The sequence below is a fragment of the Rhamphochromis longiceps genome, linkage group LG10, assembly GCF_057381845.1.
Source record: "Rhamphochromis longiceps isolate RC_006_pf linkage group LG10, R_longiceps_female_GT1.1, whole genome shotgun sequence".
Lineage (NCBI taxonomy): Eukaryota > Metazoa > Chordata > Actinopteri > Cichliformes > Cichlidae > Rhamphochromis > Rhamphochromis longiceps.
Genome location: NC_140566.1, coordinates 12,811,180 through 12,826,032, shown reverse-complemented (window position 1 = coordinate 12,826,032; position 14,853 = coordinate 12,811,180). Strand labels below are relative to the sequence as shown.

Sequence of the window (14,853 nt, the reverse complement as noted above, 5' to 3'; positions counted from 1 at the left end):
TTCACAGTTAAACTTGCACTTTGTTACACCCAGTTTTTTTTGCAGCCAAGAAAGTGATGGCAGAAACACTAACTTGAGGTTTTACAAATTGGGACTTTAAAAACATCAGGTGAAACCATGTTAGACAGGTACATCTTTGATATTGTCTGAGGTGTTAAACACGAGGGTGAACGCCCAACATAATGGGGAAACTAGCTTTGCTAGTATTTTTTCAGGTTTGCTCAAATTTCGATTAGGCTTAATTTAAATTCTCTAAAGCTATTACAACTGAGCCTGGCTGCAATATTTAATGCCTGTGCTGAATTTGAGTAAGCTTCAGTTGCTGTGAAAATAACCAGCTACTAAAATCCATCAGCAAATATATGATTAAAAACATTATTATGTGGCTGCACTATACATAGTTAATAGTGACTACTGTGTAAAAGATGGAGTTGTGGTACTGTTTTTATCAGCACCACATCCACAGTAAATTGAACCTCTCCTACTTTGTGCCTCTAGAGCGACTAGGACTATAATAATTCGCTCAGACAAATGCATCCCTTGCAGACACAGGCTATAGCTAAGCCTTTCTCTCATCTGAGAAAAGTGAAAAACAAACTTGGACCTGAAGCAGGTCTTTATCCCCGTCTCGGCCTGTTTTCTGTAACCCTGCCTGTCCTTGTTGCTCCAGTGGCACCCATACTGCTGACGAGGAGCAGCAGGGAGCAGACCAGCTAATTAAACTGCCATCTGCACTCTCACACAGCCACTCTGACTAATGTTTTGCTGAAACACGACATATTCATGTACGCACAAATACACACCACAGATGGGAGCTGATGACTACACTAATAGGTGCCGCTTAGCGCTGGCCGTCCACAGTGAGGAGGGGTCTGTTGAATAGAAGTACTTAAACTCATAGGAGTTTAAACAACTGTACCAAAACTGTGCTCATTTTCTCTCCTGTTAAATCTTTCACTAACACCAACATACTTCATCTCTGAATATTCATCATTTCCTCTTATTAATTAAAGTGCTTCATCAAATGTTTTAATCATAAAGATAAACATCAAGCTGTTAATGAAATATTATTATTAATATCCAAGCTTTAAAAATGTCCTATACATGGGCGAAGTAAAAACTCTTAAAGTCTATTTAACATTTTCTTCATCACAAACAAACGCTGAGTTTCACACGTCTGACTAAGTCATGGTGAATAACAGTTGCTTACATCAAAAAGTACCTGAAAACCAAAACTGAAAATGAGATCTACTCCCTAAAGAGCTGTGTTTTTAATTAGAATGACCTTACCAGGTTCCTCAAAATGACACCATGAAAACATAAGGAAAACGACGTTCTCACTTCTGTGGTGTGAAACCAAAGGGGCTGGTATGTGAACACATACATTCAACAGTGTGATAAACGCATATATATACACTGATCAAGAACGTTAAAGGAACTCTTAAATCACACATCAGATCTTAATGAATTAACCTCTTTCTAGTAGATGCACCGATGGTATAAATTTAAAAATCCTAGGTGATTTTCTGAAAAGTTGACCTCTGACATTAAGATTAAGGTCACCGGGATTCAAACTTGACCAAGCTTTTTAGCAGCTGCATCCATGGTACCACTTTTAAAACCTTATGTCACATCTTTGTTTTCAATAGATTTTCAGAAAACTTGACCTCTGATGCTGATACGTAATGACTGATCGCAGTCTAAAATAAGGCCGTATTACAGTAACAGGACTAAAAAGAAGGCTCCAGTTAGAGCTGGGCGATATGAGATTTTTTCATATCACGATATGTTTTTTTCATTTCAGGCGATAACGATATCTATCACGATATAAGCCAAATAACTATATTTGTAAGATTTAAATGTGCCGTTGCTCACAAGTAAAATGTGAAATAATCAGCAGCTTGTTTTTATTTATTTATTATATTATTTATTTCCCATAATAAGTTCAACAGGGTAGATGTACTTAAGGAACATGAGACTTTTTCAGATAAATAAAGGCAAATATTGCAAACTACACAAAAGGCAGCCGCTAAAGCGTTTAAGTTTCAAAATAGAACAAACGAAACAGACTAAATTGTCAATTCCACTTAGAAACAAAATATTAATTCTAAAAATAAATCTTAGTTTGTTTTACAGAAGAACAGACAAAACTGACTAACTTTTGTCAATATCAAATAAACTGAGAACTAAAAGGAAATTCTCAATCTCTCCTTGTTGTATAGCTGAGCTTTTCAAACAGTTTTAACAGTTACTTTAGTCTGACAAAAGCCGAATGACGAATTAGCGCTTCCAGTCAGAGACTGAGGCTACGTCCACACGTACACGGGTATTTTTGAAAACGGAGATTTTCCGTTTCCGTTTTAAAAAATAATCCCGTCCACACATAAAGGCAGAAATGAAGGAAAACGCTGCTATGAACATGCCAAAGCAGCAGGTGGCGCTAGATTCCTAACCGTGCAGAAATGTTGGCCAATCAGAAGTCTAGAAGCCTCGGTGGGAAAAAGTAAACAAAGCTGGGGCATAGAAGCAGAACCGAGTCGTATGTGTGGAGGGACAGTAACTGTGTGTATATGTAAGCATTTAAACACTGCAGAGAGTAGAATTAACAGTATTGTAGAAATTCATTTCACCGAAACAATAACGTGGCGCACAGTGTGACGCATGCACCAGTTCATTGTATTTCCAGACTTGCTTTCGGCACAATTTACAGTGCACGCTACTCTATTTTTGTCAGACTTGAAATAGCCGAAATACCTTCACACTACGGAACTTCTATGGCTCTTCCGTTCGACAATCTCTCCGGCGTTGGAACCATTATCTGTTTTCTCTTCGGTCACGCTCGGTTGATTTTTCTAGTCGGCACACTCATTTCCTCCATTACCCGCTGGCTGCTTCCCAAACAAACACACATGCGGCTTGGCACTTGTGCTGTACGTTACAAGTCACGCGACGTGACGCTGCGGCTGTGATTGGTTCGGCTCTGTGCTACTTAATTTGGATTGGCTGATCTTTTTTTTTTTTTTTTTTTTTTTTTTTTAAGAGGACAAGAGCGGCGAGGTCTATCGCGATAGCTTAATTTCTCTATCGAGTAAAAGTTATATCGCGATACATATCGTTATCGTTCTATCGCCCAGCTCTAGCTCCAGTATATACTTGGTTTTGTTGACTTCTTGTGTCCAAGGCTCCCAGCCTTAGAGCAAAGCCCTGTTGTTACCAGCAGCTAAAATAAACTTAAAGCTTTCTGCTCCCGCTTTTCTAAAGACAGTTGGTGCTCTCGCAGAGTTTCCAGTCAAGGAAAATTACAAACCACAGTGTTACCACCTGTCTGTACACTCACAATGAAGGATCGGTACAAACTGTGCAGGTGTATATTTCAATGACACCAGCCACTCCACAGCTTGTGTTCCCAAAACATTAAAACTGGTCCACCCAACTAAATAATTACTGACGGGTGCCTCAGCCTTTTCACACCTTATATACAGATTAATTTTATTCCACCAAGAAAACATTGTCCAGCATACGTACATACGCGGTGTTATGCGTCTCTTCAAATCACATTATCCACTGCAAATCTGACATTACACTGCTCTAACCAACTTAGTGACGAGCCGAGGCCTGGAAACAGTCTAATTCCACACACAGGCACATTTACATGCACGTTACAGTGCCGCTGTTCCATTATGTACTGAAAGCACCTGTTTAATCCACTGCAAGTATGACAGCGTGATAGTTCAGAAGCTGCAACTTTTCTGCTAATGTGCCCAGGCCACAGTCGCGGGGGCACGCGTCAGTCACTTACGCACACTGAGTCTAATTAAGACAAGTGATTCACAAAGTACAAACAGTGAGAAGCCTGACAATTCTCCGTTTAACAGCCATTTACATGTACCCTGCAAATGACGGAGAGCGAAATAAAAGATCCGCACACCGTCATTTGTGTCACCCACATCAGACTCACCAGCTTCTGGAACAAATGTCCCACGGTGACCTTCTCGTCCCACTGCTGGATGCTGGGTAGGAGGGCGTCGTAGAACTCTTTGTGGATCTCGAAGATGTCCTGGATTTTGTAGAAGATGGTCTCTACCTGCTGGATGGTCAGGACAGGCTGAGAGGTTGTGGCTGTTGCTTTCAGGGGTCGCATGGGCTGGAGAGACAGGAGACTCAGGTAATAAGGGGGGCTGCCAAAACTCTAGCCTAAATTAGTCATATATAAAGTATGAGATTGATGAACACAGAAAATGTGTTAAAATCATCCCTAACATCTGATCAGGCCAACAAAAAGGACCTATTAGGACCAGTGCCAGAAAGGGAACGTCTAAATGAGTCACTCTGTGATAAGTATGTAATCTGAGCCTCTTTTCATCTGGGTGACAGTCTTCTCCTTTGTGTTGTTTGTACTCGGGCAGATTGCAGGCCAACTCAGTTAATCACAGTGATGTGTAGACTGGTCATGTTGGGCGTGCGTGGGGACGATGGCTCTGAATTACAGTGCAAACAGAAAGGCTTTTTACGTCAGCTCTCTAGGGCTAATCATGAGTCACCCTCCTACTGTATTAAAGCACATGAGACAGGTTGGATTATTTTTAAAAGCACCGACAATCAATATGTCTGTCCTAGTCTATGTAAGACGGCAAAAGCAGTCGGCTGAAAATTCCTCATTAGATTTAACCAGAAAGTATTTGGAGACTAGTGGTCCTAAATTTCATCTCCTTGGTGGAAAATAATAGTCATCATATATCAAATCAGCTGGAGCAGCTGAGGTGATGTTTAAACATTTTTAATGAACCCATGTTTATATCAAGAAAATAGGAAAGAGAGACTCTCTTGTGATCTACTTCCCAGTAAGTGTAAATGAACCAACACAGTACAGGAAGATAATTACTTCCTAGACTGTTCCAAATTTATCACCATAATCATCCACATTGATTGGGATCGTCTTGTTACTTGGTTGTCTTACAAAAACAAACAAATAAATAAAATCATTACATTTACAAACTCTACCAAATATTCTTAGAGTAAAAAAAAGAAAAATCCAGTCAAGAAGTTCAGAATAATGTTATTGTTTCAAATACCCTGAAGACGTGGAATATGATTATGATACATTTCCAGATAAAGAAACATTTCTCTCAGAATGTGAAGAGCCAGTGTATGAAACCTGGCAGCAGGGGGGATCGGACCAGCTTATTAAACTGTCTGATGTTGAAAGAATCCAGTATTTTGAAACACCGGGTTTCCAGGGATGCAGCCAGAGAGTAAAGTGTGACTATTCTGTTTGGAGCAAGTGTATTATTCTGCTGAAAGACATGGGAAAAAAAGACATAAAAACAAACGGCCCCAGTGCCTGTTTTAGACCGCCTCTGAATGACTGAGGAAGTGGAGGAGGAGAGGAACAAACTTTTTATTGGTGGATCTGCGAGATGAGTCGTTGTGTTGTCACCAAGAGCTCAAAGGGAAGGAACTGAGAGCCTGACCAGATTTCAGCAAGTGTTAGTGCAATCATTTGTTCTTACTGACTAATTGAAGCGTGCGTGCGTGCGTGCGTGCGTGCGTGTGGAGGGGGGGAGGGTCTTGCCCTGGTGAATTTCCACAATAATTGTTGTGCGCATTTGTAGATCTTAATTTAGCATCTATCTGACTATATATTGGCCAAAGTAGAACATGCGGCCGGATCAGCAGGTTGTGAGACATAGCGACTTAGCATGAGGAAGTGTGGTTGGTTAGCGTTGCATTAAAGTGCAGCATCTGTGGTCCTGCTTTAAGTGTGGCCATCGACCACTAATAGTGTTCTGATAGTCTCACAGCTCACACCAATGCCTACAGCAGCAGCAGCACTCCAATGTTCACGTGGTTATATGAGCCTTGTTACATTGTTTCTGTTACTTGTCTGTCTTTGTCTGAGTGTCTCACCAGTAGCAGGGCCTCCAGCTGGTTAATGTAGATCTCCTCGCTGGCCAGGAATCCAGACAGCACCAGTCTCTTCATCTCCAGTCCTTTCTCGATGTCTCCCTGCAGGATAAAACAGACCTGGCTGTAATATGCTTTTATTCGCTTACATACACATATAGAACACATACATTCACCAAAAATCCTGTTATCGAGACTCGTTTCTGACTAACGGCACATGAAAGCACCCTGACTCTATTTCCTGCAATGGTGCCAGTGGAACAGTCACATCAGGTAAACACAAGATTGATACAAACAGTCGTAAGCATAAAAGAATGCGCAACCTATTAGAAATCTTATGAAAACATCTAAGTACCTCATTTCCTCTGTAAAACTATTTGTGATGACTCCAGGCAACTGTTGCATTTTGACGTCAACGTCGGGGAAGTCAACATCCTATTGATGTCTGAGAAACACAGACCAAGGCACACTCATAGTGTACTGTTTACATTTTGTGGGAACTCATAATTAGAGCAAAATTACCAGGTTTCAAAAGAGGGACTTCCAACATGATCACAGAAGACTTCATCTTTCTTCACATTATTCTCACTTTTGGCCGTTCCTTCGTCATAAAGGACTGCCCTGTTCCACATTTTATGATTTGGCCAGTGGGAATCGTATAGTTACTCCTGATACTAATGCAATACACAACAATGGCATAGTGATACAGTGACTCTGTGGTAGATGATACTTGCGTGACAATCAAAATGTCACAATATCTGTGTAGGTGAAGTAAAAATATTTGAAAAGGAATTATGGTTTTGTATACTGGACTGTGGAGTGCACAGGTGTATCAAACAGAAAAATGTTTCAAAGTTTCACTTTCGAATTGCTTTAATTCAGCAGCGTTCGCCAGTAATGATCGGAACACGTACTATGAGAAAGAAGGGGGGGGGGGGGGGGGGGGGGTGTTCATGAGTTTCATATGGTTAGCCAGCAGCATAACAACAGCAGTGGTTTTAGTGACGCCAGACTCGCAAAAGTATGCGACAAGTTTGATTAGCGTATGGACATATGCTCTGTTTTGTATGTTAATTTCATATTCAGCCATCCATCCAGCAATTCTCTTCCACTAAGACAAATTAGGGTAGCCCATGCGGGGGGGCTGAAGCCTATCCCAGCTAACACAGGGCGAGAGGCAGGGTACACCCTGGACAGGTTGCCAGTCTGTCACTGGACTGTCACAGAGGCAGACAACTGTTCACACTCACACAGAATCATTCATTTAGAAGCAACAATTAAGATAAATCTATTCACTTTAAAAATATGTTTTTTAAAGATATTTTTCTTTACTTTTAAGTTATCTAAGGTATATTGCATTGTATCTTATCTTAATAACCTTTTAGTAGCATATCACCCCATTAGAGCACGTCGCTCTCGCACTGCAGGCTTACTTGTTGTTCCTAGAGTATTTAAAAGTAGAATGGGAGGGAGAGCCTTCAGTTTTCAGGCCCCTCTTCTGTGGAACCAGCTTCCAGTTTGGATTTTGGAGACAGACACTATCTCTACTTTCAAGATTAGGCTTAAAACTTTCCTTTTTGCTAAAGCATATAGTTAGGGCTGGACCAGGTGACCCTGAATCCTGCCTTAGTTACGATGCAATAGGTGTAGACTGCTGGGGGACTCCCATGATGCATTGAGTTTTTCCGTTTCAGTCACCTTTCTCACTCAACATGTGTTAATAGACCTCTCTGCTGAATCACACTTGTTATTAATCTCTCGCTTTCTTCCACAGCATGTCCTTCATCCTGTCTTTCTTCTCTCACCCCAACAGGTCGCAGCAGATGGCCGCACCTCCATGAGCCTGGTTCTTCTGGAGGTTTCTTCCTGTTAAAAGGGAGTTTTTCCTTCCCACTGTCGCCAAAGTGCTTGCTCATAGAGGGGTCATATGATTGTTGGGTTTCTTCTCTGTATGTATTATTGTAGGGTCTACCTTACAATATAAAGCGCCTTGAGGCGACTGTTGTTGTAATTTGGCGCTATATAAATAAAATTGAATTGAATTGTGTTGCATACCTTATCAGTGTAGCTGGTTAGGTATACTGCTGTATTGACATTTTTCCCTTACTGAAGAGATAAATACCGATAAACTCCAGAAATTGGCATTTAAATACGACATGTGTGCCTTAAAGAAGGCCAAAGAACAGCTGTGAGAGCAGAGATTAATTATTAATTCCACCAAGTCCTTACAATGATATCAGCACTCCAGGACTGCCCAGATGAGGAAGGAGGCATGACCTCATCATTTAACCCAATCATGGCTGACATGCACATTCCAACACTGATGTTATCCCTAAGGTAGGAAATTATACTGCACATCAAGGTTCAGTATTTACCGTATGTGTTATAGTATATGCCGTTTACACGTGCTGCTTTATTACGAATGCTGAAGACTATAAAGATAACAAACACTTGCGATGTGATGACTGCAAAGGGCCTATTTTGAGGCCTGTCACACATTGGCAGTTTTTCCTCAGCTAACCGTGACAGTGTAAAGTAAATCAGTCCGAGAGGCAGGGATGATTTCTATTGATCATTTTCTGTTGGTTAAATAAACTGTCAGGGAAGTCCTTACTGACACTTACTTGCATTTACGTTAATATGAGAGATTAATGCAGCACGTGGCCAGAAATCTGTTTAGTTTAATCCTCTGAGCCTTTCTCTTTGCTCGTATTCTTTTAAAAGAACCTAAAGCTCAAAACTAAAGCCAGAAATGAGACACACTTGAAACTAAGAGAAAAATCTTTGATGTGATGTGAATTACTGCTGGTCAATATTTATTTTAAACACCGAGAGTGTCTCCAGTCACTGCGTTCTTATTAAAATGATATCTCAGAATAGCTGAGGTCTAAAATATGACATCATAACCTACAAAAGGTGTCCTGTCCTTTTGACTAACCAAAACGTTGCAGAAATATTCAGTTCATTTTTTTAAGTAACAAATAAGTGATAACTCAACGGGAAAAAAAAAAGGACAGGAAAAAGGAATATTTTCCCTCTGCTGTGTACAAAGAGCTACTGTGTGGCGAGAGGGCAAGACGAGGAATCCATGAGGTGATTTTTTTTTTCCCACAGCAACCTGCTCTGTGAGTCACAACTAGGCTTTTCACACAGACAAACACTGCGTGCTTTCCTGCGTTGCCCTTTGCCCTCTGATAAAAGAGCTGATATCTTGAATGGGCAGAGAAAGTTTAAAGTAGCTCTGCTTTTTATCAGTTCATCTGCAGGGAGGAGTACACACAGAGGCGCACAAACACAGAAGTTAGCATGAGAAACAGAAAGCGGCCGGCTTTAAAAAGCAGCAGCACCGTGCACAGACATGCGCTGCAGAGTCACTGCCTCATCGGGCCATGCTGACACACCAATGGCTGTCACTCTCACACTCTTACACACACACACACACACACTTTTGCAGCACAGATGGCTCTGAGAAGAAGCACACGTCACGCCACAAACACACCAATACACTGACTGGGATTTTCCATTTTGAAAGGCAGTATTGCAAAAGTGTGTACGCATGTGTATGTTCGTGTGTGTGTTTGTATGTGTGTCTGCGCGCGCTCTTTTTCCTCTGCATCCAGCTCCTCTCCAGCTCATGCCTCACCTTGAACTGCCTATGTGTCGTAGTGATGGGCTCCAGCTCCCCATCTCCATATTCAGACTCCTCCTCCTCCTCCTCCTCCAGAACCCTGTCCAAATAGCACAGCACCTCCTCCTCTTCGTCCTCCATGGTTCTGTCTTTCCTTTCCTTTCTTTCACCTCCTTCTCTCCTCTTTTCTGCCTCCTATCTCCTTCTACGGGGCCTGCCTGGACACATCAGTGTTTTCCCTTTAGATCAAGTCGTCTGGACACCGAAAGACAGAAAGAGAGAGGACCCCGCCTACTCAACCCCACCCCCTTCCTCTGCTGGGCTTCCTGGTGTTTGTGTGTGCTCTATATATGTGTGTGTGTGTGTGTCTGTCTTTGTGTGTGTGTGGCCACTGTTCCACCTCAGTCGATGAGGTCTGCCCTCCCTCTACAGCCGCCCCTCCCCTCCCCACAAATGCTATCCAGCCACTTCCTTGATGGCTACAGTCTCTTTCTGTTAGGGCTACGCTGGGAAAGTCAGTCTTCTCTTGTCCCTTATTTCTTTCTTCCGTTCTCTTCGGGGCAAAAAGCCACTTCCTCATCACACAAACAGTCTCGCTCTCTCACTCTCATCAGCGCACGCTACAGGGTTGATTTCTCTCCCTTTCTTTCTGTCCATTGTCTCTTTATTGATCTGCTGAAAGCCTTGGACGTTGAGCCAGGGCCAGCTAATGTGCTGCAAGCGAGGCTGATTCCAATTACAGGTCACATAGATCGCTGGGCACACAGTTATAGCAGCTTCAAAGGCAAAGCACAGAAATGATACACTAAAAAAAGAAGGAAAAAAAACGTGTGCAGCAAGACAAAGACAGAAAATCAATAACTGTGGTTACTGGAAATAAAATGAAACCAAAAATATAAGTAATCTGCACGCAAACATCCAAGTTTAAGTTGCTGCATATTTATGAATGAATACAATTCACTTCCCATGCCCTTTCACCCCGTTCCTGACCTTGACTTGTCATTTTAGAGGAAGGGACACCCCCAACTGCTCTATGAACCTCCTCCTTAATGTATATTTGTATTTATTTCGAGGTCAAAGCACAATCTGTCCTGATCTTGTCTTCTGAAGGAAAAGTATGATTTTAGAGCGTAATACAAAAAAAAATAAAACAAAAAAAATATTTAAGTTCAGTATTTAACTTTAGTCGTGTTGAACACATGGAGCCGTCAGCCCTCTCACTTTAGCAGATGAAAGGTCTCTGCAAACTCAGCGGAAAGAGAACACGGCTGCACAGCGGTGTGTGATAAGAGCCACAAAATCTTTTAGCAGCAGCAGCATCACAAGTGACTTCTTAACAAGTAAGCTTTCACAGCAGCTCCTCAAATTCATTCAGGTGCTGAAAAGTGTGAATACACAGATGTGAAATAAAAAATGTTTAAAAGATGGCTGCAGACACTCCTGACCTCCACTGTGCATATAAACAATGATTTCAATTTGGATTCATCACTCAAAACGACCTGTTGTTATTGATTTGTTCTTGCGTAATGTGGCATAAATTAAACCATCCTTAATTTCCCTTCCTTAACAACAGCTTGTCGACATCCTCCATTACTTCTGATGAGGCTTCAATAAACAGTAGATGGATCAACTGAAGGACTGCATTCATCTCTCAGGTCCTGTGTCAGGCCTTTGCCACTGCTTGATTTTTTCCTGTTACTTAAGAACATGACTTTCAGTTACTGTTCCTCTCCTACAAATATAGTTTTAGGTCTGCCACGTCTTCTTTGTTCCGCCGCTTGTCAAGTTTCCTCAATTTTATTTTAGGGACACTGCAAATCACAGTGTGCAAATATGAAAATAACGTTTTAACTAATAGCTCTTTGGGAATTACCTCAGTGGTGCAAAAATACTATTTTGTGTCCATCAAACTATGCTGCCTTTGGCAATTTCACAGATTCAACTAAAGAAATGGGAACAATTGATGTGTTTCTGCCACAGGCTATTAAGTAAAGATACAATTTAAACCTGGCTCTTTGTCACTACTAACTCATTCGGTGAATAAGTGTTGTATTTATGCTTGAATGATTCACAAGTTAAAAAACCCCGTCAAGAAGCAAGCAATGGAGAAAAACATAAGGAAACAAGGATTGCTCAAGAATTTTGCACATCACCATAGAAAAACGAATTAAGTCCTCTGATTATTATTATTAATAATAATAATAAGCTGATCATAACTCATCACTGAAAAGCTACTTTATACAAAACTTTAACATACAACTGTACACAGAAAACAGCTGAGCTTGTCTACGCTGAGTAATCTCATCCTAGCAGAGACGATGATCAGGGAAGAACTAAAAAGAAAACAACAGTATCTTACTGAGGATCCTCTGTGACTGAAATCATTAATGTACCAGCACTATGAACAATTCATTTCCTATTTCTTATATTTTAAACACTCAAACCATTTTTCTGTTCTTATCCCAGCTAGCCACTAGATGGAGACACATCTTCATTTACATGAGCTGCCCTAGCTCAGAGTCACTCACAATTAATACAGCTGAATAATTCATCAATCAGCTCCATTGAAGCCTAACAAGACCACTGTTTATTTACAATACTGTGTTCATGCATGGATAGTGCAGTGATATTGCTTGGATCGAATGTAAGACAGAGCAGGCAGACTTCAAAGGGGACGGTAAAGCGAGTGGAAGGTCGAGACAATCCGGCTGTGGTAATTTATACATTAATACAGAAAGAATATACGATCATTTGTGTTCTGTATGAATTTAAAAACAACATATTGATCTAAAGATGTAAAGCAATGCTGTTGTCATTGAGTATTTTGTTTTTCAGTGGATAAAAAGGCTGCTGACATGTGAATGAAATCCTACCAGCTTTTTTTTTTTTTCTCTGTGTCTGTGAGAAGGTCAGTTCAGGTCAGGGTCAACTCGGCTCCCGCTGAGCCTCCGTGGGCTACGCCCCTTCACACAGTCACATTCTTTTAAGTGGGCACCGAGTGACAGTCATCCAAACACACATAGCCAGGAGGCATAAAAGGGGGGGGGGGAGTGTGACGGGACTACAAGCCCTGAAACATGACGATGAACACATTCAGAAAATATTCTGAATTCTGAAAGCATCAGGAGAGTGTTCACATCAGCTGTTCTGAGCGATTTGTCAGACTTAAGTGTGAAAATCCACTGAAAACACCAAGTGTTTCATATTTCCAGCAGCAGATAATTTGGAAAAAAAAAAAACACAGGAAAGACTGTCACCTACAGCATTCCTGTTCCAAATTATACACTGTAGGTAAACAGGAAAAATTTTCAACAGATTGCTTAGACTTCCCTCACCCCCACCACCTCCGCCAGCTCAGTCGGGGGGGGGGAGAGACACTGAGAATTTCTAAGCCAGCCAAGAGACACAATCTCACCAGTGAGTCCTTTGTCTTGGCCAGGGCCTCCTCTTTCCTAGGTGAGGTATGCACAGAATACCTCGCCTAGGAGGAGTCTAGAACAGCGGTCCCCAACCGTTTTTGCGCCACGGACCGGTTTATGCCCGACATTATTCTCACGGACCAGCCTTTAATGTGTCGCGGATAAATACAACAAAATAAAACTAGTACCGGTACCGAAAAAAATAAGATTTATTCATAACGCACGTGAAAAGACCCAGGAAAACCGAGTTAACGATAAAAACGATAACAAAATAACGCTGAAAACCGATAAAAACCCTGAAAACTATACATTTCACACCTGAGCCTCAACTCTCACGGCCCGGTACCAAACGACTCACGGACCGGCACCGGTCCAAGGCCCGGGGGTTGGGGACCGCTGGTCTAGAGGGCTTCCTAGATGCCCGACCTGCCTCAACTGGGAAACAGGAATCTCATTTCTGCTGCTTGTATCCAAGACCTCATTCTTTCAGTCACTACTTAGAGATCATGACCACAGGCGAGGGCAGGAACGTAGATTGACCAGTAAATCGACAGCTTCACTTTCATGCTCAGCTCCGTCTTTACCACAGCAGACTGGTACAGTGACCACATCGCAGTGGACACCAGCCCAATCCATCAGTCAATCTCATGTTCCACTCTCCCCTTACTCATGAACAAAACCCCAAGATACTTAAACTCCTCCACCTGGGACAGTAACTTGTCCCAGATCCTTTGCAAACAGTAAATGTGAAATCCTGAGGCCATCACAGAAGAGACCCTCCACCTCTGGCTAGATATTCTGTCTATAAACACCATCAACAGAACTAGTGTTAAAAGACAGCCCTTGGTCAGCTTCCCACCCACCTGGAACTAGTCCACGCATACATTGCAGAGATGTGTCAGCCAGGACGGCCCTACAGCATCTAGAGCCTTCGTGAACTGAGGGAAAATCTGACCCAACCCAAATGCCTGTCTAACTATATCAGTGGCTTCACCGCCAAGTCGTCCCCCTCCTCCCCAGACTCTGCTTCGAGTATAGAATACACTGAAGTGCTGCCAAACAGCACTCCAGTGTATTCCATTTATATTCAAGCTAGCAGACGGTTGCTGTCGTACCCCATCTGGGTCAGTGGTCATTTCCAACTGATGTGAATACACATCCTGAAGTGTGCTTCAGGGAGCTCCTGTGGCAAAATGTACACTGGGTCAATATCTGTGGCTAATATCAGAAAGAGAACTGGCAGCTCACGTCTTAAAGTATAATTGTTTCGGGTGAAACTCCAACCATTAATACCAAGAGAAAAACCTGGCTGAATGGCTGAAAACCTCATATTATCTTACAATTCAGAATGCAAGAGCCACAAATGAACACTTCATTTAAACTGTGTCCAATATTTTTATATACCCAGTTATGTTTACTGGGTCGTGTGGTGAATGATCTTTTCTTCAACATTTTATTTTTAATATTTATCCAAAACCATGCTAGTCCATTCATTTTCTTCCACGTATTAAATTCAGGGTTGTAGGGCAGCTGGAGCCTACACCATCACCCCTCACAGGTCATCATCCCAGCTGTCACTGGGCAAGAGGCAGGGTACATCCTGGACAAGTCGCCAGTCTGTCACAGAGACAGACAACCATTCATGCTCACATTCACACATATGGCCAGTTTAGCTAACCCATGGATGTGTGTGCAGACACGGGAGCACTAAAAACCTTTGTGCCGTGAGGTAACAGTACTAACCACCACGACATGCCCTAACTGCTCCCTTCTGTCAATAATTTCAATTACTAAAATTGGATGAATTCTCAAATATTACTTCCTAGTTGCACAACAATTGTTCTCCTGTAAAGTTAAATCACTTAATAGACTCCACAATAGGAATTGATCATCTATAAATTA

The 14,853-nt window shown here is 41.9% G+C and overlaps 1 protein-coding gene across 3 annotated transcripts in view; it reads right to left on the bottom strand.

Moving 5' to 3' along the window:
* abr (ABR activator of RhoGEF and GTPase) overlaps positions 1 to 14,853 on the bottom strand; it is a 121,217-nt gene that overhangs the window by 58,988 nt on the left and 47,376 nt on the right. For all 3 annotated transcript variants that reach the window (XM_085420223.1, XM_085420224.1, XM_085420225.1), the window contains exons 3-4: positions 5,908 to 6,006; positions 3,959 to 4,144 (exon numbers count right to left, since the gene is read on the bottom strand). In XM_085420223.1, coding sequence (XP_085276349.1) covers positions 3,959 to 4,144; positions 5,908 to 6,006 — 285 coding nt within the window. The remainder of the gene's footprint in view (positions 1 to 3,958; positions 4,145 to 5,907; positions 6,007 to 14,853) is intronic.